At 40.4% G+C, this 25,948-nt stretch overlaps 1 protein-coding gene across 1 annotated transcript in view; it reads right to left on the bottom strand.

The window, feature by feature from the left end:
- LOC125698044 (amine oxidase [flavin-containing] B-like) overlaps positions 1-19,892 on the bottom strand; it is a 51,283-nt gene extending 31,391 nt beyond the window's left edge. Inside the window, exons 1-3 of the mRNA XM_048955892.1 lie at positions 19,789-19,892; positions 2,360-2,454; positions 1,248-1,385 (exon numbers count right to left, since the gene is read on the bottom strand). Coding sequence (XP_048811849.1) covers positions 1,248-1,385; positions 2,360-2,454; positions 19,789-19,834 — 279 coding nt within the window. The 5' untranslated portion in view covers positions 19,835-19,892. The remainder of the gene's footprint in view (positions 1-1,247; positions 1,386-2,359; positions 2,455-19,788) is intronic.
- Between the last annotated feature and the right edge of the window lie 6,056 nt (positions 19,893-25,948).

Below are 25,948 nucleotides of genomic sequence, written 5' to 3'. Positions count from 1 at the left end.
ACTGCCTGCCTGGGATACATTCCTGAACACCAGCAAGTTCTGTCAGTGCTGGGTAGGGAGGAAGGCTGCGAGCCTTGACTCACAAGAGCACTCTCAGTCCTGTGCTTAAAGGTGTCTATAGATGATGGCAAAAGGCTGTTTGCAACCCAACCTACCTCTAGCAATCCATGTGTTAAGACACTTGTAGTCAACTGAAAGACAGATTATCTTTGGAAAGAGCCCAAACTTCTACTTCTGTAGAAGTTTCCCTCACTCTAGAGGTCTGTTGGAAAACAAAAGGTCATTTCAACCAGCACACTAACACCAGCATCCTTCCCAACAAGTTGGCTCCTAAAGATCTGAAAAGAAAATGGGATCTGGCCTACAAAACAAGCAACCATGCTTGTGGTGGTTGCTAACAGATGAGGTCCCCATATAAATTCCAGCTTTGGCAATACCAAGTATGTTTCAGTGACTTCTGACAGTATTTTGGAACACACCATGCTAGGAGAGCAAGGTTATCCTGACAGTTGATCATGCAGATCAGCCATGTCAATTGTCTTCTACCACGAACTTCCCCCTCACAGTGATTTCCTGCTACAATTGAGGAGACCCTGAAAGCAAAATAGTATGAAAATGCTTTGAGAACACACTTCTTTTTCATAACAATTGAATGGGAAAGATACTTCAAAACATATTAGAACTTTTTTTCTCTATTGCTGTCAGTTTAAATACATCAACATTTTCTTTAACCTTTGATCATACACCAACTATCATCATGTCTTTTCATAAGCGTATAGTGAATCTCAATGTTAATTTCCTCAGAACTAACACAGAATGTTGCTCTTCTATGTGAGTGCAACACTAGTGTAGAATAGTATCAAGCAGTATAAAGAAAGGAGAAAAGAATTTAGGAACCTTACTCTGAGAAACTTTCAGTCTGACTCCAGATACTCCCACTTTCCAGACTTCTGAAAAGGCCTTTCAGACGCCTCATGCAGAATATATAAGAGAGCTGGCACATATAGAACAATTGCAGTTGTACTGTTTGGAAACCGTGAAACTTTTTGAGAGCTTTTAACTATGAGCTCAGACGTGAACCAAAGCATCAGTTGCCAGGATGCATCTACAAGGGTACACATGCAGATATGCATGCATATAGTGATTTGTATCAGTTCTTCATTACCAGTATACTTATTTTTCTTCAGGTAACTCAGAGGATGCATAAAACTTGCCTGTCTACAGCAACAAACTTGAGAGCATCTTACCTTGACATGATGTATCAGCTGCTCAACTTCATTCACTTTATATGTCTCTATTCCTAACTCTTTAGATAATCGTAGAAGGCGATTCTGCGTTGGCCCCACATAGGCTCCTCCAAGGTCCACATATTTAACTTGTTTATTCTAGTATATCACACACACATACACATACACACACACACAAAAGATTAAAAAAAGAGATGTGACTTTTGCAAACACCACACAAATTAAAAGAGCAATTTAGACAAATTATTCAAGCATTCTAGTGAAGATTCCTCTCCCCATAGAAAATTCTATTTGTCTTGGTTAAGTTCAGGGTTCAGGAGTAGCACTTACTAAGAATCTCATATGCGGATTTCATAAGCAGCTTAAGGCTGTAAAGGAACAGACCTCCCAACAAGCATGAGAAGAAAGACCTTAACAAAGAAGATGGAGTCAGAGAGGTCTGCACAGTTCTTATCTGGTTGGACATCTCACCAGAAACTAGCTCAATACAGAGTACACTAGGGAACAGCACAGGTAAGGTTTTTTGATGATCAGAGTACATGGGGATCTCCTGGGTCAAGAGAGCACGTCATAAAGGAGTGAACAACACTGGTCCCCAGTCACCTTTGCCATTCCTGTAATCTATATTATTCTTCACAGGGCTTGTTAAAAGTTCAGCTCAAGGATTTTTATCACGCAATTGGTCTTTATGGGTGTTTTTAAATAGCAATTTCTCCTGAATCGCTCCATGGGAAATGACTTTAAAACTTAGCTAATCATTTTCTCCTTCCCAGAGGAAAAGATTAATGACTCCAGTGCCTGCAGATAACATGGAAACATTCTGTCCCCATCATTCTGCCAGTTTTTTCCTATTCTTGTTTGTATGGTATCAGGAGACTTCCCTTCTGCTACCACTCTGGCAGTTTTCCCACAAGGGCATCCTTGTGCAGGTAAGTTAAATAAATATGCATAAATACATAAATGCATTAATACATAATATTCATATAGTGTATGCATAATGTATATACATACATGTCATGCATATGCATTAATCATCAATTTCATATTATACATGTATATAATATAAAATATGTGTGTTTATACATTGCATAAGGGGGTTTGGAGACAATTACCTTTACAGTGAAGGTTCTTCCACCAACCCTGTCATTGGCTTCCAGCAACACAACATTCAAGCCCGACTCAGTCAATAGTTTGGCAGCTGAGAGACCTGAAAGATAAGAAAAAGAAACAAAGCAAAAGTGAACTAGGAACTAGCTTCATTCCATAAAAATTTTCTTTATATATTTTTTCTTCATTTTGCTTTTCTTAAAGCTGAGACACCAAGAAAGGGAGCAATTGGAACACAGGAAAGAACATCTCATTTTAGTTCTGATGCCATAAATCCTCACAAATGCAGAGAAAATATCAGTCAGTCTCTCCAGCAAGTGCGTCAAGCCATTATGGGAATTAAGGGAAATACAAAGGTTGGATAAGACAAAGGGAGCGCAACTTGCAATTTTAGCTTTTTAGGATCACCATTGCCTTACATTTCAGAATGAATAAACTGAGATTTGTATAATCTGAGGTTCTTATTTTGGTCACATGTAGCTGAACTTCCAGTGGGACAGCAAGCAACATACTCTGAAGGGCAGCGTGGTCTTCTTGCATGATAGAATGTGCTGAATTAAGCTGAGCACACAATAGACTAGAAACCACACTCACACATACAATTTTCTTACCCATTCTGGCTCGCTATCTTGCCACCATTGGAAAGCAATCAGTTGCCTCTTGATGTTTAGTACACGCAATTTTTGAGGAGGAGGGAAATGAAGGGTCAAAGGAGATTGTTCCAAGTATAAGTCAGCCATGGAAGAAATGCCAAAAACACCGGCAGGAAAAACAGATGGCTAAAGCTAGCATGGCAAAACTGAATGAAATGACAATGATGCTTTACAAAGCAGTCCTGAACAGAAAGAGTATTAATGAGAGCTACTAAAGGCACTACAGAACATCCTGATGGTAAACTATTAGCCTGGGACCAGGAGACCCAGTTCTTGCTCCCAGAAGATAAGCAGCTGAACAGTGCTGGTTAAACAAATTAAGCTCTTCATTTCCCAGTGTCTAAAAAGAGATGATGCACACCTATTTTAAAAGGACTTAGGCATTTCCTGGATAATAAATAAATAAATAAAGTAGGAGGAGCTTTCGTTAAAAGGTCATATTGTCCTGCTTTTACTTCCGGCTTCATGAGCTTAATTTATCTTAAGTTTTCATGTAAGTGCTGATGAGTAGAGAAAACCATCAATGATACTGGTATTTCCATACTTCCTTATCAAGAAAATTATGTTATAAAAACATTCAGCTGGCTCAGCAGCCTTGACTACTCTCACAAATATTTAAGGAAGCCAAGGAGAACAGCATACAGAAAACAGTTGTAGTGTGCAAACATGGCCCAGATTTCCAAGCAACTTTTAAGAACAGATCGGTTCTAGGAGGAAAAATAGACAAAAAATTCCCTAAACAAACACAGTTTACCATGCAAAGAGAAAAAAAAAAAAAGAAAAAAAATGTTGCTCTTGAGCAAAGACAAATATTTGATCAGCTGGGACAAGTTCAATAGTATCTATTAATAATTTACAGATGAATATATGATCTCAAAGCTGCTTTCAGGGAAGATTTCTGCTGGCTTATCACGCTAACAGATATTGACTTATCAATTAATACTACTCAGTAACCAACACTGATTAAGTAATATGAGATCTGACTTTCTTAACGAAAATCTAATGAATAAACATCTCAGTCCAGCTGGGAAAAGAGCAAGCTTATTCTCAGGAGCTGAACAGACAGAGAAGCCTCTGAAGAGATGGCTCCCAAGACTCAAGCGGAAGGCAGCTGGTTTCACAGGGCTCAGCATGGACACCACCATGTCATTTGCCTACGCACATCTCAGCCACACTACCACACTCATCTCTCAGCTATCCAGTGCTCACTCTCTATTATTTATCTGGGGGCAGATGTCACTTGCCTTTTCCTTATGTTCATAGATGTACCTTCTGAGGATGGATCAGTCTTTTCTGATGCATAAATAAAAAATAAAAATCAGTGTCAGGGTGTCATGCTGGAATGGGCTGCTCAGGGAGGTGGTGGAATCACTGTTCCTGGAGGTGCTCAAGAAACGTTTAGATGTTGTACTAAGGGACACGGTTTCATGGCGAAATATTGGATGATAGGATTGGATGATCTTGGAGGTCTTTTCCAACCTTTGTGATTCTATGATTCTACAAAGGAGAAAGACCAAGCAGAGCCTCGCTCTCTACTGACATTGCACTGTCCCATGACAATTTCCGGCAGATTGGATCTCTGTAAAGACAGGGATCCTTGGGGCTTAGTGACAGTTGCAGGCTACAGGCACCATCTGACTATTTACTTCTTATCAATAGCTAATAGTCCACCTCCTTCTCTCTTGTATATACCAGCTCCAGAATGGTCCAAAATTTTGCTGGAGAAATGATGCAAAGGTGGGGAATGTAGACACCCTCCAACTGCCCTGCCTCAGTAATAACAGAAATCTAACACTGGGGAAGAATTTCTGGGATTGTTTAGTCTAGAAGAGACTTATCTCTACAATTACTTGAAAGGAAGTTGCAGTGAGGTGGGGATTGGCCTCTTCTCCTAGTTAACAGTGACAGGATGAGCGGTAATGGCCTTAAGTTGCATCAGGAGAGGTTCAAGGTTGGATATTAGAAAAAACTTCTCAGAAAGATCAGTGAAGCACTGACACAGGCTGCTCAGGGAGGTGGTGGAGTCACTGTCCCTGGAGATGTTCAAGAACCATGTAGATGTGGCACTGAGGAATGTGGTTAATGGAGATGGGTTGATGGTTGGACTAGATGGTCTTAGTGGTCTTTTTCAATTGTGATTCTATGATTCTAAGAAGTGAAGGCAGAAGTTCAAGATCCAGATGGCACTGCTGAGAACCAGATCAGGTCTTGTAGCACAGACAGGACAGGATAAGGCAAGACTGCTGTTGCAAATATCACATTTTAGCACAGTATCAATACCTAAGAATTTTGCTGTTCTTTGTATCTCACATATTTGACATCTCAGCACTGGCACAGTACAGCCACATCACCCCTTACCATTCTCTCCCTGGAGCTGGATCTCAGGCCCCCGGAAGGGCTCTTGGGGTAACACTGCAATAACAGTGAGAGGATTGGATGATGCAGAGAGCTCTTGGCCACAGTGATACAAGGACAGATAGGGTGCCAGAACAGCAACAAATAGATCTTAATATTAGTACACAAGTATCGGGCACAAAGCTGGGGTGTGCTTTCAGAATTAAAGAATTGGGAAACTCCTACAAATTACAATCTCTTTTCTGGCTAAGAGACAGAGGCTGAGCAAGAGGCTTCTCTGTGATTAACATTCCATAAAGCATTCCATAAAGTATGCACAGAGACTGGCTGAGAAGTTTAACCTCTCACATCTCAGAATTCTTCCCAGCTTACCTATTCATCTTTCACATCACTAGGCAAGAGGCAGATTTTCACTGTTGCTCAAAAGGGAAGCAACCAACCATATTCAAACACAAAGTTCATCCAAAAATGTGGCTAGTGCTGTTGTTACTCCCATTTCTTAAACAATGTTTGTCATACAGCAACATCTTGCCCTTCTCTCCAGGAATATTTCTACTAAAACTGAGATAAACTACAGTGTTCAAAATATGAATATATGAATTGCAATCTGAGACACTTTAACCACTTGGGGACAGGAATTTAGGACAGCATCCCTTGCAAGACACTTACAGAAGTACCACAGAATATATATATGCATGCATACTTTTATATATATGTGTGTGTGTGTACACATATATATAAATGGCTAAGCAGCCCCACCTGCAGTTCCTCTCAGTGAACTGACTCACAGACAATTAGTGCAACAACAAAGAAGCAGAGATGCTAGGTTTTATCTGAAACCTCAGACTGAAAGCACCATTGTGCTTAGATTATGGTAAAGCAGGCAAGCCTTCATCAGTTACCATGGCAACCCGTTATCTAAATGCAGCCACTTGGAGATGTTGGTAGGAGATTGCTTTCCAGGGGATGCTATAATGTAAGTTCAAGCCACAGAAATTGTTTTTCCATCGCGCAGCACTTTACATGCACACAGATTTTACTCGGACATAATAATCAGAAGAATCATTTAACATTACTTCGAACTTCTTTCTTCCCTGTTTGATATCTATGTGCCTATTAAGCACCCTAATGCACCATTTGATGAAAGGGTTTTATCACCCGCTCATGTCCTAACCTTCAAATTTTCCTTATATTAAGAGAACAATCAATATGTGTTTATTTTTTAATGGTAATCTCGAATTTCTATTCTAGGGCATGATCCATACTCACATTTGCACTGATAGGTGTGATGAGTCACATTTTTCCAAGCATTACAGACTACAGTGAAGCCCTAGAGTAAAAGAAATCTGATTATTCAAAAGATTTCTAAGCACAATTTTTGAAAACTGACCTCAATTTTGTGACACTGGATTGAGTCCAGAGGAAAGCCACTAAGATGGTCAGAGGGCTGGAGCACCTCTCCTATGAAGAAAGGTTGAGGGAACTGGGCTTGTTTAGCTTGGAGAAGGCTCCAAGGAGACCTCGTTGTGGCCTTCCAGTACTTGAAGGGAGTATATAAACAGGAGGAGGAATAGCTGTTTACAAGGGTGGATAGTGATAGGACAAGGAGGAATGGTTTTAAACTGTGGCAGGGAGGTTGGAACTTGATGATTCTTGGGGTCCATTTCATTCCAAACCATTCTATGATATGATTCTCTCTTTATCTACTTGCTTGTTTTGGCGCCAAAGGTATGTTTCTGACATGCTAGGCAGGGTAGTTGTAATATCTGTACTATGTGCCAGACACATGGAGCTGTATACAAATGCTGGTTGTATAGACAGGCCTACAGGCAGGCACATCCCTGGAGGTATTTAAGAGATGTATGGACGTGGCAATAAGGTTGTGGTTTAGCGATGGACTATGATTATATGACCTTTGGAATAGGCAAGTAGCTGACCAGAGGGGCCAGAAATGCAATTTCTTTTCTTAACGAAAGTAATAAGTTTCACATAATCACAAATCTTGAAGTAGCTAGTATCAGTGATTGGAAGCGAGGAAATATCATCAAATTCTGTCAGGGGAGGTTTAGATTGGACATCAGGAAGAACTTCTTCATAGGAAGGGTGGTGAGAAACTGGAACAGACTGCCCATAAAGGTGGCAGAGTTCCTGTCCCTGGAAGCATTCAAGAAATGTATAGATGTGGCACCGAGGGACATGGCTTAGTGGTGAGTTTGATATTGTCAGGTTGATAGTCAGACATGATCTTATGGGTCTTTTCCAATTGGAAAATTGGAATTGCATTGTACCCAGTAAAACAAAATACACCCGTCTGCCAAAATACACAGCAGAAGACAGTTCAAGAGAACCCCTTTGCTCATGGCTAACACAACTGTTATGTTTGGCTGAGAGCAATAGGAAGAAACAAAGATGAATATGTACTAAGAAGTTGAGGTAAATCTAAGGGGAAGCAGAGAAGCACTCCTTCAACAAGGAAACCCTCTGTGCAAGTTCCTAGCATCTAAAAATTAGTTCAGTTAAAGGAAAAAATCCATTTGCTGTTGTTTAGACCAAATTACTCTGAAATTCAAATACAAAGCCTCTGTGCTTATACTCAGGACTCAGCCCTCTGACCTCCTTTTCAAAGCTGTCATGTAAGTCACCTGGCACCTGTGCCAGAAGCACAAGACAGCATATCACTGCAATGTTGAAGCAAAAGGAGGGATGGGGAGCAGAACCAGAGGAAAGACATTTTCCTGCCTGTATCTGAGCAGCCATTTGGCACCTGTGAGTTTTCTCCTTGAAATCTTCCATGTTTTTTTTTACTGCATTATTGTATTAGAAACAGCAATTTAATAGCACTCTTTTTGTTTGTGTTGACCTCTCTAATGAACAAAATCCAATTACTGCTCTGCTGCTGTGAGATTGAACCTGGCATTGGTCACCTTTACCTCTGTCACTTGTGATCATAATTAAGTTAAAATATTTTAATTGAGATAATGGTTTCAGACAATAATGCCTGCAAATCATTGTAAGTAAGGACTGAAAGCAAAGAAAAGACAAAAGAAAACAGTAGCCTGGGGTCTGGGTGAGATAAGGTGGTACAGCCATTTTTTGCACCTTCCTGCTCATTATAAAATAGCCAAGCAATTTTTGCTCTCATGAAGAATACTTTTCCTTTGTAAATTCAGGAGACATGCTCAGAATTGTCTAGGGAGCCCTACAGTAGAAACAGCCAGGACTACACAGCTTGAAACTCAGCTCACATCAGACTGTCCAGGTGTTTTCTAAAATGATGGCATGCATAAGAAAATAATAGTGAGTTTTCCTTCTTCACTGCATCCTTAGTCCTTTGCAATATAATGTTTGCAGCATCAAAATTGCTCCAGGAGTTCTAGATGTCAAAAAAGCCAAAAAGGGATGAAATGCAAAGGGCTACACGGACAGTGAGATACTGCGACCCAACAGTATCTTTTATTAAACCAGCTCTTCACTTAGATGTTTTTGAATATGAATGTACTCTTTTAACCTCTACAATTTGAGTCACCCTACAAAAGTACTTTAGGTACTTTACTAAATCTCATGGAAGAAAGACAAAAGACAAAATCAATACGGTGTAGAGCTGCATCTAGAAATTGTTGCCTTGGTTATTTTCAATACCTTACCTCCATGCACTGAACAGCACAGTGAAAGGTATCAGGGCAACACGTAGTTTCAGTGTAAGGGGAGACAATCTCTCTTTCTAAGCCACATTACTGTGCAGTGATGAATGCCACCTACAGTGCCTGAGAATTTAAAAAAGCAACAGTTTCTGAAATCCCAGTGAACAAATAAACGTTATCATTCTGCCTGTCTAAAAGGTGCATTTATTTAAAATACTGGTACATAGAGCATAACATTTCTGCCTAGGATCCAGAACTTTATGAGCAAATATAACATTTGTTAACGTTAACATTTCATTGTTGAGCTGAGGCAGTGAGTTTTTCCATCCTGTGAGCTGGCTCCATAACCTTGTCACTAAGGTCAGGATGAACATCCCAGTGAGTTAATGCAACTTTACAAGAGCATCAGTTCTAGTCCCAGCCCTTCAGCCTCATGTGATCTTTCCTTTCTGGCAATGTTTCTAGATGATTCATCCATAGTGCAGGGAGGTGTATTTATTAAGCAGCCTAAATTTGTCCAAGGCTTCACACTTTGGAAGCAATACAGAGTCTGGTTAACAATGAGTAAGACAAACAAACTGGTAGCACCTTAGCTCAAATTCTTCTATATGTGGCATGAAGACAGCTTGTTGCACTTCTGTGGAAAACCACTGTCTTCCACACAGTTCTGCCTCAGCTCAAGCACTGAAACCACAGCTGTCCTGCCCTTGACCAGGGCTCCTGTTTAGTTTTTGTTGTATTTTTACACTTGAGGTTTCCAATGAAGCTTCAGAGTGACAAACTGGACACTCCAGCATTTTAAAGGATGAATACTTCTAGTATCAATCATTTACTGTATGCTTTGTTTGTTCTAAGGAATTCTAGTATCTTACACATGGAGCGATAGATCTGTTCAGTGCCCAACTCACACTTGGTCTCATGCTTAAAAGAGTCAGAAGTTATTTTGTATGCTCCAGTGAGGTAAATATATATATATATATATATATATATATATATATATATACACACACATGTATATATGTACATATGCATATATATATACACACACATACAGATATATATATATATATATATATATATATATATATATATGCATATATTCCCTACAGGAAAGCTGGGGAGGGATTTTTTTATAACGACAGGTAGTGACAGGATGAGGGGAAATGACTTTAAACTGGAAGAGGGTAGATTTAGACTAGATATTATGAAGACATTCTTTACTATGAGGGTGGTGAGACACTGGAACAGGTTGCTCAGTGAGGTTGTGGATGCCCCTCCCTGGAAGCACTCAAGGCCAGGCTGGATGGGGCTTTGAGCAACCTGGTCTAGAGAGAGATGTCCCTGCCTATAGCAGGAACTAGATGATCTTAAATGTCCTTTCCAACCTAAACCATTCAATGATTCTATGATATGGTGAAGAGTTAACATTGCATTCCTATTATTATTATTACCTCTACTGCAATATTATCCAACAGTTTCAATCTCAGGGCCTCCTTCAGCTTGAATAATCCTAATCCTTTTCCTGCTACTTTACAACTTATGCTGCCTCAAAATGCAACAAGCAGAGGAAAGAACCAAAGCAGACAGAGATAACTGAAAGACAAGGTAGCACTACATCAAACATATCATGGCATTAGAACAAACAAAGCTTAGCACAATGATTTGGAGCATGAGTCAGCCCCTTCCTGGCTGAGGCCCTACAAGGGCAGCTTACTAAAAGCATCCTTTTAGGCATTACTGTTACATAAATATATAAAAACAAATAAAATGCCAGGCAGATTTACTCTTAAAATGAGTTTTTCTTTCTACGCTGTAAGGTGGGGAGAAAAAAAGACTCAGTTAAGTTTGGAAAATTTTGCAAAATTATGCAGCACTTGTCTTAGAAGAGAAATGTTCATTTCTCTTCTATTTTTAATAAACCTTGCATGTTCTTAAACACATCATTATTTCTTCTTTATTTGTAAGCCTCCTAAAGAGAAAAGTAAATATAACATCAAATACATTTAAACTTACTAAAAATAAAAAATAAAATCACCAGACTATCACTCTCATATCTTGACATTAAGGAACACGTGTAATTTCTCACATTTCTCCAGTTATTCACAGACATACATCTAGAGATGGTCACTTCACAGGAAACTATCAAAGCCCCCAGCTAAGCAACAACGTCCTCCTCATCCTACGGTTGTTCATTTTAGTTTACCTTTTGCTTGATCTTCCCCTAATTATTTTCATCCAGTTGCATCAGTTAGTTACAGATTTACATTGCCAGGGCTTGTCTGGACATCACTTTCAAATATCCACCATATCATTCTCTGGTGATTCCCTGAGAACTTGTGCTACATGTATGTAAACACTGCATGCATACAAGTAGGTACAAACACGTTACATGCACAAGCTAAGTACTGATAACTTGTGCAGCTTACAAAGATTTGTGAACTCTGTCTCCACTTGAATAACTGAAAAAGTGTTCTGCTGCCCAGTATCCTGAATAATCAACTGAATAATCATACATGTCTGACAGCTTTTTGTTGATCACTGCATTTCTTGATAGTTGGCTCAAGATGAAGGATTGCCTAGCAGAATAAGACATCAGCTGGGCTGAGACGCCCAAAGCTGCGGACGTAGATGTCACCCAGAGAAGCTCAAAAGAGAACACCGAAGATTTCCAATTGACTGTCTTCCTTCTATCTCTAATTACAGGCAAGAGAAAGCATATAAAATCATTAAAGCATATAAAATCATTCCAAAATCATTGGAAAAGACTAAGACCATCTAGTCCCACCACTAACCCATCCCCACTATGCCCACTAACCATGTCACTCAGTGCCACACATTCATGTTTCTTGAACACCTCCAAGGACAGTGTCCCCACCACCTTTACGGGTAGCCTGTTCCACTGCAACACCACTCTTAGCCATATGAGCTAAGCAGCTTATTTAACGCGTTATGAGAAAAGAAACACATTACCACTGCATTTGCCTCATTCTGACAGAATGTGTGGAGGAAAAAGAAGGTGAAGGAAGCACAGAGGAAAAAGGAAGCATCCAAACTGTAAAACAAAATAATTTACACTCTTTCCTTTCCTCATTCTGCTCATTACTTAGCATGACTCACTGATTCAGCCTCTAATGAAGCTAGTGTCATACTATTAACTCATAGTGGAACAAAAGATGTGTCTTGGTCCAATATTCAATGATTCAAACACAGATCTATCACTTGAGCAAACAGAGTGCAAGTTTATATGCAAACTATCCAGGCCACCAGGATATTACATAGTATAAACTGGCTGTTTGATCAGCTGTTCCTGTGTGCAGTCCACCATGAAGACTGTATTCAGTGTTCTACCTTGATGGCATAGTTCATCTACGAAAACTAGCTGGCTGAGAGGCAAAAGGCTATAGAGGCATATTTGAGGTATTTTTTGCTTTTCACTCCCAGTTGAGTCATGTTGTAGAAACAGGAAAACACAGTGTAGTTGAATAATAGAGACATGATGTAGTAGAATGTAAAGTAATAGTACAGACATAAATAATAAATAGAGAGGCTGTGAGTGAATTAAAACTTCGTGGAACTCTCGGATCACTTGAAGCAAGGGATATCAAACAGAGGTCATTATCCTAATTGTTGCGATTGCAAGATACCAGAGGCCCTAATAAACCACAGCCAGACTCTTCATTCACTGCTAAGCACAAAGTACACAGAGCAGAGGCAAAGTGCTGAGGGAATGGTAAAAAACAGCTGCACGCCCACTTGGCTCAGGCATAATGAAAGACGGCATAATTTCAGCATCAACATAATTCCTCAAAATTAATTTTATTTTAAATAAAACAAGAAGTAGCTGAGGAAGACTCAGATAGAAATCACCCAAGCTTATTCAGAGACTCTTCAGCTCACCAAGACAGCTGCCTGTTTACCAGGTCTATATAAATTCTCAGGTGGGTACATTTTACTGGCAGCAAGGGTAGCATGGAAAGAGGTAAGGAAGAAAAGAACAGATGGAGGAAAAGATGAACTGACTTCCTTCAAGCAGATTTGTCCCTAAAAATACTTTACTTTTGTTCTTCTTGGAAGCCTGCTCTACCCATAAGTAGCAACATCACTGTTTATTGACTTTAAAGTCAAGGCAACATTGGTGTGGCTTGGTAGGCACTTTCCAATCTTTTTGCTAAGCCACTCAGCTTGGAATCTCCTCAGCTGAGATACTGAAAACTGACAGGAAAGAAGAAGCTGGGCAAAATACAAATGCACAGATGAGTTATTGAGACATTCACGGTTCAAGTAACAAGGTACTGTAGCGTGTTCTTACTGACCACTGAAATCAGAAAAATGTATCTTCAAACGAGGATCCTACATAAACTTTAAACACGTCAGCTTCTACAAAGACTAGTGGATCAGATGAATGATCACATTTTAACAAACCATCTCATAAAGTAAGAACCTGACATAAGTTTACAAGGATAAAATAGGTTATCAGCCCTGGAGGAAGCTCATATTAAGTTCAAAGACAATAACATAAAAATTAAATGATTGAAACTATAATGACATGAATGCAATTTCCTCATGTAATTAAAGCCCAACTAAATGATGACTGATTTCAGAAACAGTATAACTGAGTGCTTTATAAATACATCAAGATAAATCCTCTGTAAAAGAAAACTAAAGAAAGGTTTTTTAATCCACCATGGCACTGCTTAGAAAACTTTTATAACCAACATAAATTTCACCACTGTACCACTCTATGAAGTAGCTGCTAAGAAAGGGAGACAAAACACAAAGGCAAGCTCCTCCTGTTCTTGAAAAGAGCAGTGAAACAATATTGCTTTTTGTCTTTAATTAACAGAACTATTTAACTATAGCTGTTGGTTGCGCTACAGAGAAGCAAAATGCATCAGTGGGAAGCATGCCAAGATCACACAGACTGTTTACACACAGGATAGTAGCTTCTGAAGAAGAGAAGCCTTCTCAGTTGACTGAATTATGTGTAAGACCTAATTCATTGTCATTAGCTGCTGTGTGAGATGTATAAACAGAGCCAACTCTCTGCTGGTTTATGATACTACACGCAGTGCTAGAAGTTTACTTCTGGGACAATCAGGCTGTCTAAGCTTGCATTGCTCAGGCTGTCTACTAAAGGCATCAATACAAACAGGCCCACTTATCTTTTTGCCACAGCTCTCCAACTTTAGAAAGACTAACACCACTCACCAGCTCTCTTTAAGTCCTTGGATACTCTTGAGATCACATCAGATGCCCTGAACAAACCAAGAATGGAGCCAGAGGAATGGGCTGCTCCTCACCGCCTCTAGTGCTTTGGGAAACAGAGTTTGACCTGGATTTGTGTCATAGTGGTGAATATCTCTGCCATTTGGTGGAGACTGATGCTACAGCCACGCTGGGAGGAGCATGCTGGATTGTGTGACTTTAAAATTACTCCTATCCTTACTGAAGACAAAGAGTAACATACATACAAAACTTACCTTTCCACAATGTACTGACGCTACAAGACAATTATAGAAAGAAAGAATAAAACTAGGGAAGGAGAGGACATAGAGGATGGAGACAAGGGATGCAGGTGCATATCTGCCATCAGGGTAGCACAGCAAATTATTTTTGACTCCACCTCCATAGAAGACGAACACAAAAATGGAAAGTTTACTCCTTCCATGCTACTACCTTTGAACCGTGTAACTAAAAGTATTCCAAGACAGCAAATTTGCAGTGTTTATGCTAGCAAATATTGCAGAACAGGAGATCTGCAGAGCAAAACAACTGTACCTTGAATATCCCACATCATGTATGCGAAAGGTGCTTTATTTCAGACTAGTTCTTATATCCTACAGACTGAACATCCTATTCAGGGGTTGGAGCTCAAATGGCGAGCTCCTAGAGCGTGACTTCTCAAGGAAAAATTAATGCAGTGTGTATGCTTTGAGACTGCTCCGTGATACACACCATAGAGCAGTAAATAAGATCAATCAGGAGATCTGCTTAAGGTACACACCTGCTCTGAACCAACACACTAATGCACATTAGTATCTAGTATTACCCCCGGTGTTCTTAAGGTGGTAGTTCAGTGCTAAACGAGATTATGACCAATCTAATGAATTATAAGTATCACAGCAGGAGGTTCCCAAGCAAACAACACACTGAACTTTCTAACAAAGGAGCTCCATCCTCTCCTATGTTTAATCTTGTTTGTCAAAAATACATAATTCATCAGTAAATACAAAAATACATAATTCATCAGACAAGAAAACAACAGTGAACTTTGCAGTCTGTAATACTAACATGAACTGCCATGCAAACTTGCATTTTCCAGCAGTTATTTCTGTAACAGCTACTCAGGAATCTCTTGCAGAAAGTTTGAGTATTCCAACTTATCTTTTTTGTTGCTCCTGAGATGTTTTTCTTGTTTTGCTGTCTGCATGTGATGAACTTTCCCTAGCACCAGCCTTTCATAACAGTTAAATAAGGTAATGGAAAAGCTTTGCTTAATGATGCATTGCTTCGAGCCTTGGGAGATGAGATTGCTCCTTCAGACAGAAGGGAAAGCTTCTTATCAAATCAACTTTCAGTTCAATTAGGAGATATCACTGAGTGACTTACAACTACTGTCCCTGCTGCCTAGACTACCATCCTATCTCACAGCATTACACAGCTGCTTTCTGCACTGTTTGTTATGTATTGCCAAGGTTTGTGTGAAAAATCTAAGTCAGTTGGCAGGCTCCACTTAATTGCTTTGTGTTCCTTCACATAGCTATGAACACAGTTGAAAACAGAAGGAAGAACTGATGGCAGAGACAGCAATTGAAAATGTGAACAAAGAGCTTCAATCAATAGAGAAATGTCCAACATTCTCTTTGCCTGCTGCATCCTATTGAGAGTGGTACCCCTCTTGGAGATGGTCACAGTCCTCCGTCAGAGGGCCCAATCCACTGTAAATAGCCACCAGGGAGAAAAAGGAAAACACCAATAAGCAAGCAGAAGTTATGCATCAAAATGCATTTTTTTTTCAAAAACTGATTTTGCCCTCTGCTTCAGTCTATTTTAAAACAAATTGAACATCTTCAGATAATGGTCCCCAGAACACCTGACCTGTTTTGTTTTGTGTTCTTTTCTAAGTAAATTGAAATTGACTTACAAATGGAGTGAGAGAGACTGTAATCATACAGTGCACTAAACCTTCACACAAATGAAGAGAAAGACTTGAAAAGTACAATCACATCTCAACACCACAATGACAGGAGTGTAAATATTTTATAAATCTACCATTTCAATAGAAATATTTTTGTTATGGCAGGTTTTCAGTCAGGAACATACAGAAACACATCAGGTTGCTTGTGAACAAGAAAGCACTAAGCATACTTCAAATGACATTCGCTGTATGTCAAAAAAGACTTTGCCTTTCACAAAGAATTGATTAATCTCACTTTGATTGCAAAATCTATGCACTACTAACTTATGAGTAGCATTTTCTTAAATATGACTGAGTATGACTAAGGTATGAGCAACTCCAGGTTAAAATCTGGTCTTTTGAAAAAAAGGAAAGAAGTCTTCACAGCAAAAGCAGCAACAGGGAGGCAGTTTTGAAAACACATGGAGAAAGTTTTTAAGTGAAACCTCTGAACAGCTTCCCAAATTTGATTTAAGAAAATTTCTTAAGTTTTCCAATGCCTCTGAACAATCAGAAGATCCTGTCACTGCGCGCGTTTTGAAATCTCCACGGAACTAATTACTCCCTTACATTTCCAATCTAAGTATTCCTCAGCATCAAGTATATTCCATACAGTCTGTGGCTAAGTCTTTTCATACATATAGGCACTTCTTTTTAATCTACACCACCCACAGAAATGTAAAGACTGCAGCAGTTTTGTACATAAAACAGAACCTGCTGTTCAATAAATCCTCCTGGTGCTGTTCCTTGTCCTATTACATAGGACAAGTTTTACATATCCCTGTAAAAATTCTCTGCCTACCCCTCTCGTAGGCCCCCTTTAATTACTGGAAGGCCATAATGAGGTCGCTCAGGAGCCTTCTCTTCTCCAAACTGAACAAGCCCAGCTCTGTCTGTCTTCAAAGGAGAGGTGCTCCAGCCCTCTGATCATCTTCAAGGCCCCCTCTGAATCTGCTCCAACAGCTCCGCACCTTTTTGTGTTGGGGGGCCTTAAGCCTAGATGCACTATCTCTGCACAGAGGAGCATGATCACACCCTCTCCATGCTGGCAACCCCTCTTTTGATGCAGCCTAGAAAACAGCTGGTTTTCTGGGCTGCAAGCATGCACTATGTGCTAATGCATAATTTTTCATCTGTCAGTACCTCCAAGTCCTTCTTCACAAGGCTTCTCTCAATTCATTCATCACTCAGCCTGCATTTCTGTTTGGGATTGTTCCAACCCAAGTACAACACTTTGCATTTGGCCTTGCTGATCTTCACAAAGTTCACAGTTCCACTTCTCCAGCCTGTCCAGGTCCCTCTGGATGGAATCCCTTATCTCTGTCCTCTCAACTGTACCACTTGGTGTTGCCTCCAGACTTGCTGAGAGTGCAATTAATATCAAACTGTGGCAGTATTCAAATGGACAGTTTGCATTCCCTTAAAAAAAGTAACTAGAAAACAGAGAGCTGAACGTTGTCCCTGCAATGTTTGTTCGCATTTCTCCATCAGTACAACAGCTTTTTGTTTCTTCATTGATCAGCTTCTGTGTTCACTGTTCTATCAGCCAAGTCAACAACACAGCCTGAAAGACAGGGGAGCACTCTGCTGTTTTACATCAGCACACCTACCAATGCCTGCCCTCTCTACAGGCAGAACGGCTAATCTCTGTCAGCTGCTCCTGGAACAGCTCAGAAACAGTGACTTTCTGAAGAAAATTAAACCTAGAGCAGTAGGAAAGCTAGTTTCCAAAGAGCGACCCATTTCAAAAATCAAAAGCTTCATTCTCCAGTCAACAGGTGACCAGGTCTATGCAGCAGTTTAGCATGGCATGGGCAGTTTTCAATAAGATATAAAAGCATGCTGTTATATGCACTTGGGTGCAAGTCCAGTGATTTACTAAAAGCATACAGATAAAAGACAGGTAAATCTGGAGTAGTAAATAACAGCTAAAATAAACAGCTAAAACAGCTATAAAGTGACTGAAGTGAGTCACTAGTAATTTTTGTGTTTTATGTTTCAAGCCTCTGTGTGGGAGCTGGAGAAAAGCTGCTACAGCACAAGAACAGAGCACTTTGGAGTAATCTGGTGTAGAAAAAAGTAAATGGAAAACCGGTTTCTTACAACCACACACCACTTGCTTCTGTTTGCAGGTAGAAAAGAGCGAAGCACATAAGTGAACATAACACAGCACTGCTGCTCTGCTACAAGAGAAAACATATGAAGTCTGTGCAAGCTTGCCATGATAATATTCCCATAGCAACAATGAAAAGCGAGGACATATTAAAATCTGTTACAGTAACTCTGATTCCAACTCATTAAAGAGAAGGAACCTGTAGCACTGCTTCTGCACAAAAACATGCCACTGAGGCTTTAGAAGACATGAATAGATAACAGTGGTTAATTTTCTGTAATGTTTTCATTATGAAACAAGGTTTAAGTTAAAAATTAGCCATAACAGTGTGTTTGTAATCAATTCTGTTTCATAAAACAGTGATTTTTGCTAACCACATAAACACAGTTCAAACATTTAATAATTATTCAGCAGTTTCTTATCACAACACCATCCTTAGGAAAAGATATGAGAGTCTAAAGGCCCAGGCAGCTTACGGAAATAATCAGCTCTGAGGCACCAATGGTGGGTAAGCCCTGTGGAACGAGCATACCATTTATCCACTGCATATTTTACACCTTCCTTCTACGGTGCACACCTCAGCATAGTGGTTATGCAAAAAATTAATACACCTTATATGAATAAGTAGGGGAAATTAAAAGCCACATTAAATAAAAAAGGAAGGATGATCTTACTGGGCTTTCCAACCTCAATGATTGTATGATTCTATATGTTTTGTGACATATCTTGATTAATTTGTTTGCAACCCAAGAGATGCTGTTTGGATCTGTGGACACGTGTACTCATTATGCACTACTGGGACTAACAGGTCATTAGCAGAAGAACTACCACACTGCATACCTTCCAACATGCACAGCCCAAATAGCAGCTGTTTCATATGTCAAAGGCGAGAAGAAAAACTAAAATAATCCGTCACACATAACGCAATTTAATTGGGCCCGTGCATCTCAGGACAAAATGCACAGGCAAGATTCATTCCGGGCATGCACAGCACTCTTCCAGCAGGATTAGGCTAAAAAGCAGATTGCCACTAAGTGCAACAAAGCTCCCAGGCCTGCTGCTGCTTTCTGCAAGCTGCTGGTCTCACCTCCATCACACCTGTGCTGAGAGGGACGAGAGACTGGGGAAATGACCCAGCTGCTTTCTGACATCGTTCCTTTATGCTTTTACTTGCTCTAAACAGAAGACATGCTAACACATCAGTCATTTGCGACCGAGGGCCTCTACGTGACATCCCTAGACTCAACCTAGAGGCAACAGAGTGCATACCCCTCATCTGTCCCAAACTTCCAGGGGTAGGAACGACGTCGGTTTGGAGGATATTGGGGCAGAACATAAGTCTCACAACGCATCACACCCCGAATTACGGACACTTTACGCTTAAAGACTCGTAAGCTGAGATACCAGCGCTGCCTTCCCCAGGCTGTCCCCGGCAGCGCCCAGCTCCTGGGGCGAGGACCCCCGCAAGACACCATCCCGGAGACGCCGGACCCACCTGATATGCCGCCCCCGACCACGACCACGTCGCATTTCTGTGCCATGGCGCTGCGTCCCACCCTGTCGCGGCGACGGCTCCGGACCGGCTCCGGTGGGCGGGCAGCACAGCCCCGCCCAGCCGCCGGGCACCGCCTCTCGTCGCCCCGGCTGCAAGGGAGCCCGCCTGGGGAGGCGGCAGGGGTGAGGCCGGTGCAGGGGATCACGGCACCTTGTTCTCGCCTACCTCCCGCAGGGTTGAGCCCCTGTGTGAAAGGAGAGAAAAAGACTGGCTTTTCTAGAAACAAGTGTCAACACCTTCACCTTCGGTCTTCAGGCTGGTTCCATACAAACCCAGCACGGTTTTCCATCTCTTGGATTTCTACTTTACTATAAGTGAGGCTCCAGGAGTCTGGAGATGGTACATGTGTGCTAACATGTTTTCTCAGACGTAGACTGTGGGATCCCATCTCTGGAAGTGCTCAAATACGGGGCTTTGAGCAGCCTGAGGTGGTGCGGGGCAGCCCTGCCCATGGCTGGGGGTTTGAAATAAATGATCTTTAATGTCCCTTTCATCCTAAGCCTAAGTTCTGTGTCTCTATCCATACAGCTTATATCTAGTAGCTATGTTAGTCATACCTGACCTTCCCCAAGCAGCTAGCTCAAGGCAGAAGGGATGCAGCTCCAAGAACCTTCTGAACCAAGGCACTTGTTAGTCTATGCCCTTCTCCGCTTCCTGGAGTCATACATTGCAAGAAACAGCCTGGATAGAATTCTCTCTTCCATAATAACTCAAATGATAGTTTCTGGTGTTCAGTGACAGGGAGAAGCTGTGACAGGAGTCACAAATATTGACTACAGCAGGTGCAGTCTTGTCTTTTCAAGGAGAATGGAAGGAAGGAAAATGTAGGAGTTAGGAGGAGGTAAAGATGGGTCTAGATCAACTGCCTGCAACGTTTATCACTTTGAACTCATCTCTTTTTTTCTTGTTGCCTTTGTGTTTATTGTTTGACATAGTGTTTTGGGATGGCTGAGGATGAACTGCGTCTTAATGTTGCTAGAGGCAGTGAAAACAGGCATGTATGTGTTTCAGAGAGATGCTGGGAGATGATTGCTGCTGATCACCAGATCTGCAGAGCCGTGTCACTTCCACACAGCCTATGGAAGGCCTTGGGAGTTTTCCATTCTTGGTCAGTTGTCTCTGAGATTTTCCATCATTGTGGATGTGGATAGCAGTAACCGTAGAATCATGGAACATCCTCCATTATAAGAGACCTGTAAGGATTACCAAGTCCTACTCCTGACTTCATACAGGACTGTCTAAAAATCAGACCATGTGTCTGAGAGCATTGTCCTGATAAGGACATTTGCCTCATTAAAAGCATCATAAATATCTCCCTCTGAAAACAGTTTTTCTGAGTGTTACCAGCCCTGCCTCAAACAGTTCCACCTGACTGATTACTTACAGGGAGAAGTTCCTTATTTTTGAGGAAAGTAGTTAACACTGAGGAGATAAATAGGTAGGCAACTTGAATAAAAAAAAGTTATTGGGAGGCTGCTGAGGCTGAATTAACAGAAGGTGCAATTTTTGCAATTCTTGTCAGAAATACATGTTCTTAATCCAATTATAAGAGAATCTGACTCATTCAAGCAGATTAAATCAAACTCCAAGACCTCTTCATAGTGAGGGACACACAATTATTAAATGGCTGCCAGAAATAACAGTTGTAAATATTTTTTTTCAAATCCCATGTGAAATACTGAATGCGGAGGAAAGCTGTTCCAAAAGCAGAAGAAAGTCATTTTGTTTGGGCAGTTATCACAGATAGCTATGGTTACAGATGGTTATCATCCACCTTACTTAGGTTTGAGATTATCCTGGTCCCTGTCTTCCTCCTGGTGGCCTAAGGAATGATCAATTTTTTTAAATATGAGTGAAATAAAGAAGGTTGTAGGCTGTATTGTCTGCACTGGATGACTAGAAGGTCATTTGAATCATTTGAAGGTCCACAGGAGTGTTTGAAGGCAAGAAACCCTCAAAGAGCTGTTGAGGTGCAATTAAGTGAACATCTGGGTCATTAAGTCTGGTTTCCTGACACTGAGAACACATAATCCTTCTGGTGAATAAATCTAGCTCTATCTAGAGCAAGCCAATCTCTCCTAAAGCCAGATGGGTTGTTTTTCCTCCTCTCTCTTGCAATAAATCCATTTCAAAGTTTTTCGTCTCAGGTTCTTCTGCTTCAAAAATGTTTACACAATGGTGCATTTAAACAGAGATCATATTCCCCCTTCTGCTTTCCTATTCACAAGGTTAACACTAATCAAGTCCTTTAGCATCCACCTGTGCAAGGAGGCACATTTACTGATCCTAATAGGTCCTTTCCACACCTGTCTTAGTAAAAGTGTGTTTATCTGCAATGTGTAGATGTAATCCTAACAAAGCCGCTTTGATGGAAAAAAGATTTGCTTATGCCTGGAAACATCTAATTATATTAGGATTCTGTTTCTGTTTTATAACGGTCCCATTACTTCTCACATCCCATGTGGTTCCATCTAATTTAGCAGACAAAAGACTTTCCTACCCAGATTTTGGTACATTATCCTTTGAATGCACATTGTTGCAAGCAAAGCAAATTTCTGAGAAAACAGAGCAACTGAGAGCCTCCACATTTTATCAGCTTGGAAGGGAACTCGCCTGAGACCTGTACAAGTGTATTGTTTCCATAAATTTTCTTAGACACTTAGACACTGTGGTAATAAGATAGCATAAATAGCTATACTGTCTGGCAGAAAATGTACTGACAGCTGTGGACTATCTTTTGAGAAATTACGGGAAAGTTGATGGAGTAGGGGTCAAAGCCAAAGATCTCCAAACTTATGAAGACTAAGGGGTAGAATTCAGGCTCGTGATTCATGATTGTCTGGCCAGTGGTTGGTAAAAACACTGCACAGCATTCTAAATTGCACATCTTCTCAGCTTCTGCTCCTTATATAGCAGTGCTTTTAATGAGCAGGCTTTCTGTTGTTTATGTTACTGTCTCTCTTCATCATATTCAGCTGGAATGTATCCACTTAGGAAAAGATGGTTTTCACTGCTGAAATTTCCTACTGGTATGTAATACACACTGACATCGACTTTAATCAAAGTGGCAGAGTGGATTCCTCCGTTAGCAGCAAGCTGTTTTAGCACCTGCATCACCAAGGTGCTTCAGCAAGAGCAATATGATCAGAACCAAGAATCCTGTGTCCAGATACCAACTCTCACTGCATTAGGTCCATATCAGCAAGCCTTGGGCACTCATGCTGTCTCCCACCCTTCCTTATCTGCGCCACCATCCCTTACTGCATAAGAAGGCAGCCCAAGCACACAGGCTAGAATGGCACAGCTCCCAGACCTTCATAACTATAGTTGGGATACAAAAACTACTAGATTTTAGTCTGTCTGAATGTCAGATGGTCAGGCTCAGGAGCACAGTTTCAAAGTCTAGAAACAACCTTAAGGAGTCACAGTCACATGTGGAAAATGTAAGCAAAGAGAAAGATGACAGATTGGAAAAGGCACCTGGTGAATTTGATGTTTGTGCTTCATTATTTCTGATGGAGAATTCTTTGAAGGCAAATTGGACACTGCCTGTTACCTTTATTCTGTAGCCACATCATGCAGCTCTTCCAATTAGCATTTTAGTTCCTGTTGAATATTGACATTACAGAAGATAGGCATACAGTTTTACATAATTTCAATTTCTCTGAAACAATTGGTGCATAAATTGTGAAAGCACATGTCAGTGCTTTTGAAATACAGTGCAATTAAATGAGCATAGGCTTCATGGCTGGCTTTCCAATAAATCAAAACTCCTGCAAGGAGTTCAGGAGGTTGTCTAATCAATTCCTTTGCCCTAAAGCAACATCAGCCAAGATCAAAATGTATCTTGATTAACCTGAGAGCCTAAATGTTAGCAGCCAAGATTTTGAATCCAGCATAAAATAGTCTGACATTAATCTAGAACTAATAAGCAAAACCTGGATTTTATCAGCCAAATTCCTTTCCAAGTAGGACTGATTATTAAATCTAAAACCTACAAGATTAAGCCCACTAGTAAACTTGTTGTGTAAATACAAACATGCTTCCCTTGAGCACAAAGAGCTGTAGTGCAAGACCAGAACAAGGGTCTGAGTAGCAAGACTGTAGAATCGTAGAATGCCTTGAGTTGGAATGGATCTCAAAGTTCATCTAGTTCCAACCCCCTGCCATAGGCAGAGTTACCACCCCCTGAAGATGGCAAGGATGGTCGCTGCCTTGGGCCTGGACCACAGAGGCTCCCCAGGGTTTTGGTCGGGCAGAATCTGGTAGCCAGGACCTGTCCACCAGGAACAGGACTCTAGGGATTCCAGGGCAGCCCCATTCCCTGGCTTCTCCCTTGGGGCAAGCCAAGGCTGGGCCAGGACGTGAGCCTATGGATAGGTCCAGCTGGACAGGGGCCATGACAAAGGGCAGACGGAGCTCAGAGAATATAAGGAAATAAAATACTTTATCCATTATGCTATATTCTCATTGTCTAGTTATGTCTTCTCCACAGTGTGTCTTTTAATGCCTAATTCCCTAGCAGTTAGCAGCAGTGAAATAATCCATATCACTATTATAAGTCATCTTCTTCTTCTGAAAAATAAAAACAAAAAGAAAAGCAACCATATATATATATATATATATATAGGAAGAAGCTCTAGAATCCCCTAAGGTACAATCTCAGAAAAGAGTTGAAGAACAGACTATCTATCAGTATGAGGTTTATTATCACTGAGGAAGCTATTATGTATGTATTATGTATATAAGATATACCAGACATCTGTATAGTATTGCTGCTGTGACTACTTGGGGAGATGCTGTTCAAACTTCTGTGGACACTTCCTAAGCCCAAGAAAGTACTGCAAATTGAAGTAGCTTTGGTGAAGAACTCTGAAAATAATTAATGGTTTGGATAATATGTGTTCTAGTGAAAAATCTAAATGTAAAGAAAAAAGTCTAAATGTAAAGGAGAAGATTAAGAAGTTATAGCTTTTACAAGTAGAATTCATTTTGACTTATGCTGACCATCTACACTGGCCAACAAACACTTTATCTGGGAAGTGGAAGGGATAAGTAGGTCTAGAGACTACTAAAATAGCTAATCAAGAGAGATGGAACAGATTTCCTCTCAAGATACCTCTCTCCATTGACCATCAAGGACATCTAGTTAGTTGACTAGGTAAAGTTTTAGAAAATTAAAACTAGTAAAGTAAGTCCCACTCCAAATATGCAATTCAGAAGTAGAGTCTTCAGGGAAGGCAGTAGAAGTGTTAATTGATATTTCTAACCTAGGAAAAAAAAAGAGAAATCAATGCAAATCTTCCCTAGAAGCTTACCACTTGGGTTGTTTTGTACAGACCATAAGATTTTGTCCTTGCTCCTGAAAAAGAGATTCTGAGTTCACGATGGATTGAATTCCTGTTCTTCTGTAGAGGCCAGGACTACTTCTGCAAAGGCTCTGTGTCCTGGTCACCTTCCCTGCCTTTTATTGGTGTCCATCCATGCCCTGAGGCAAAGCTGGTCTATCTTCTTGAAGAGGAATGGAGAGCCCTTTTGTACAGAAAGGCCTTGCTAATTAGTAAAATCATAGCAAGGATGTTACACACCCATAGAAAAGTCAGTCAGCTGTCTGATATACTGGAATCTAGTTTTTATCCTATAATTGCCCTTTGCACTAAGTATTTTCCAAACAATCAAAATGGAGGTACTGTAAAGTGTGGACCTTAAACCAAATATTTCTATGCTAAATCCTATGGGATCAGGCTTGATCCTGTTCCTTGAGGTTTTGGGTAGAGTTTCCCTGCTCGTGTTATTTTTCTTTCTTTCTTTATATTTCTTTCTTTCTTATTTTTCTTTGTAATTTTTCTTCTCAAGCCTAGGCTTTCTCCAAATTTTTCAACTGCCTTATAAATCCCCAAGTACAGTTCTTCATCAGTTTTTCCATATATAATTCTTTGAACACATTTTAATACATAAATGACAGACCTCTTCCAGAGAACAAAAAATACATATGTATGCCCTTGTTGACTCTACAGTAGTCTAAAATCAGTAGAAACTAGATGTAATACTGTTGGGCTTTTTGAGATGTCTTCCTTTGTTTGGTTAGTTGTTTTTTTTT

This window comes from Lagopus muta, chromosome 1 (assembly GCF_023343835.1).
Source record: "Lagopus muta isolate bLagMut1 chromosome 1, bLagMut1 primary, whole genome shotgun sequence".
Lineage (NCBI taxonomy): Eukaryota > Metazoa > Chordata > Aves > Galliformes > Phasianidae > Lagopus > Lagopus muta.
This window is presented reverse-complemented; position numbering and strand designations above follow the sequence as displayed.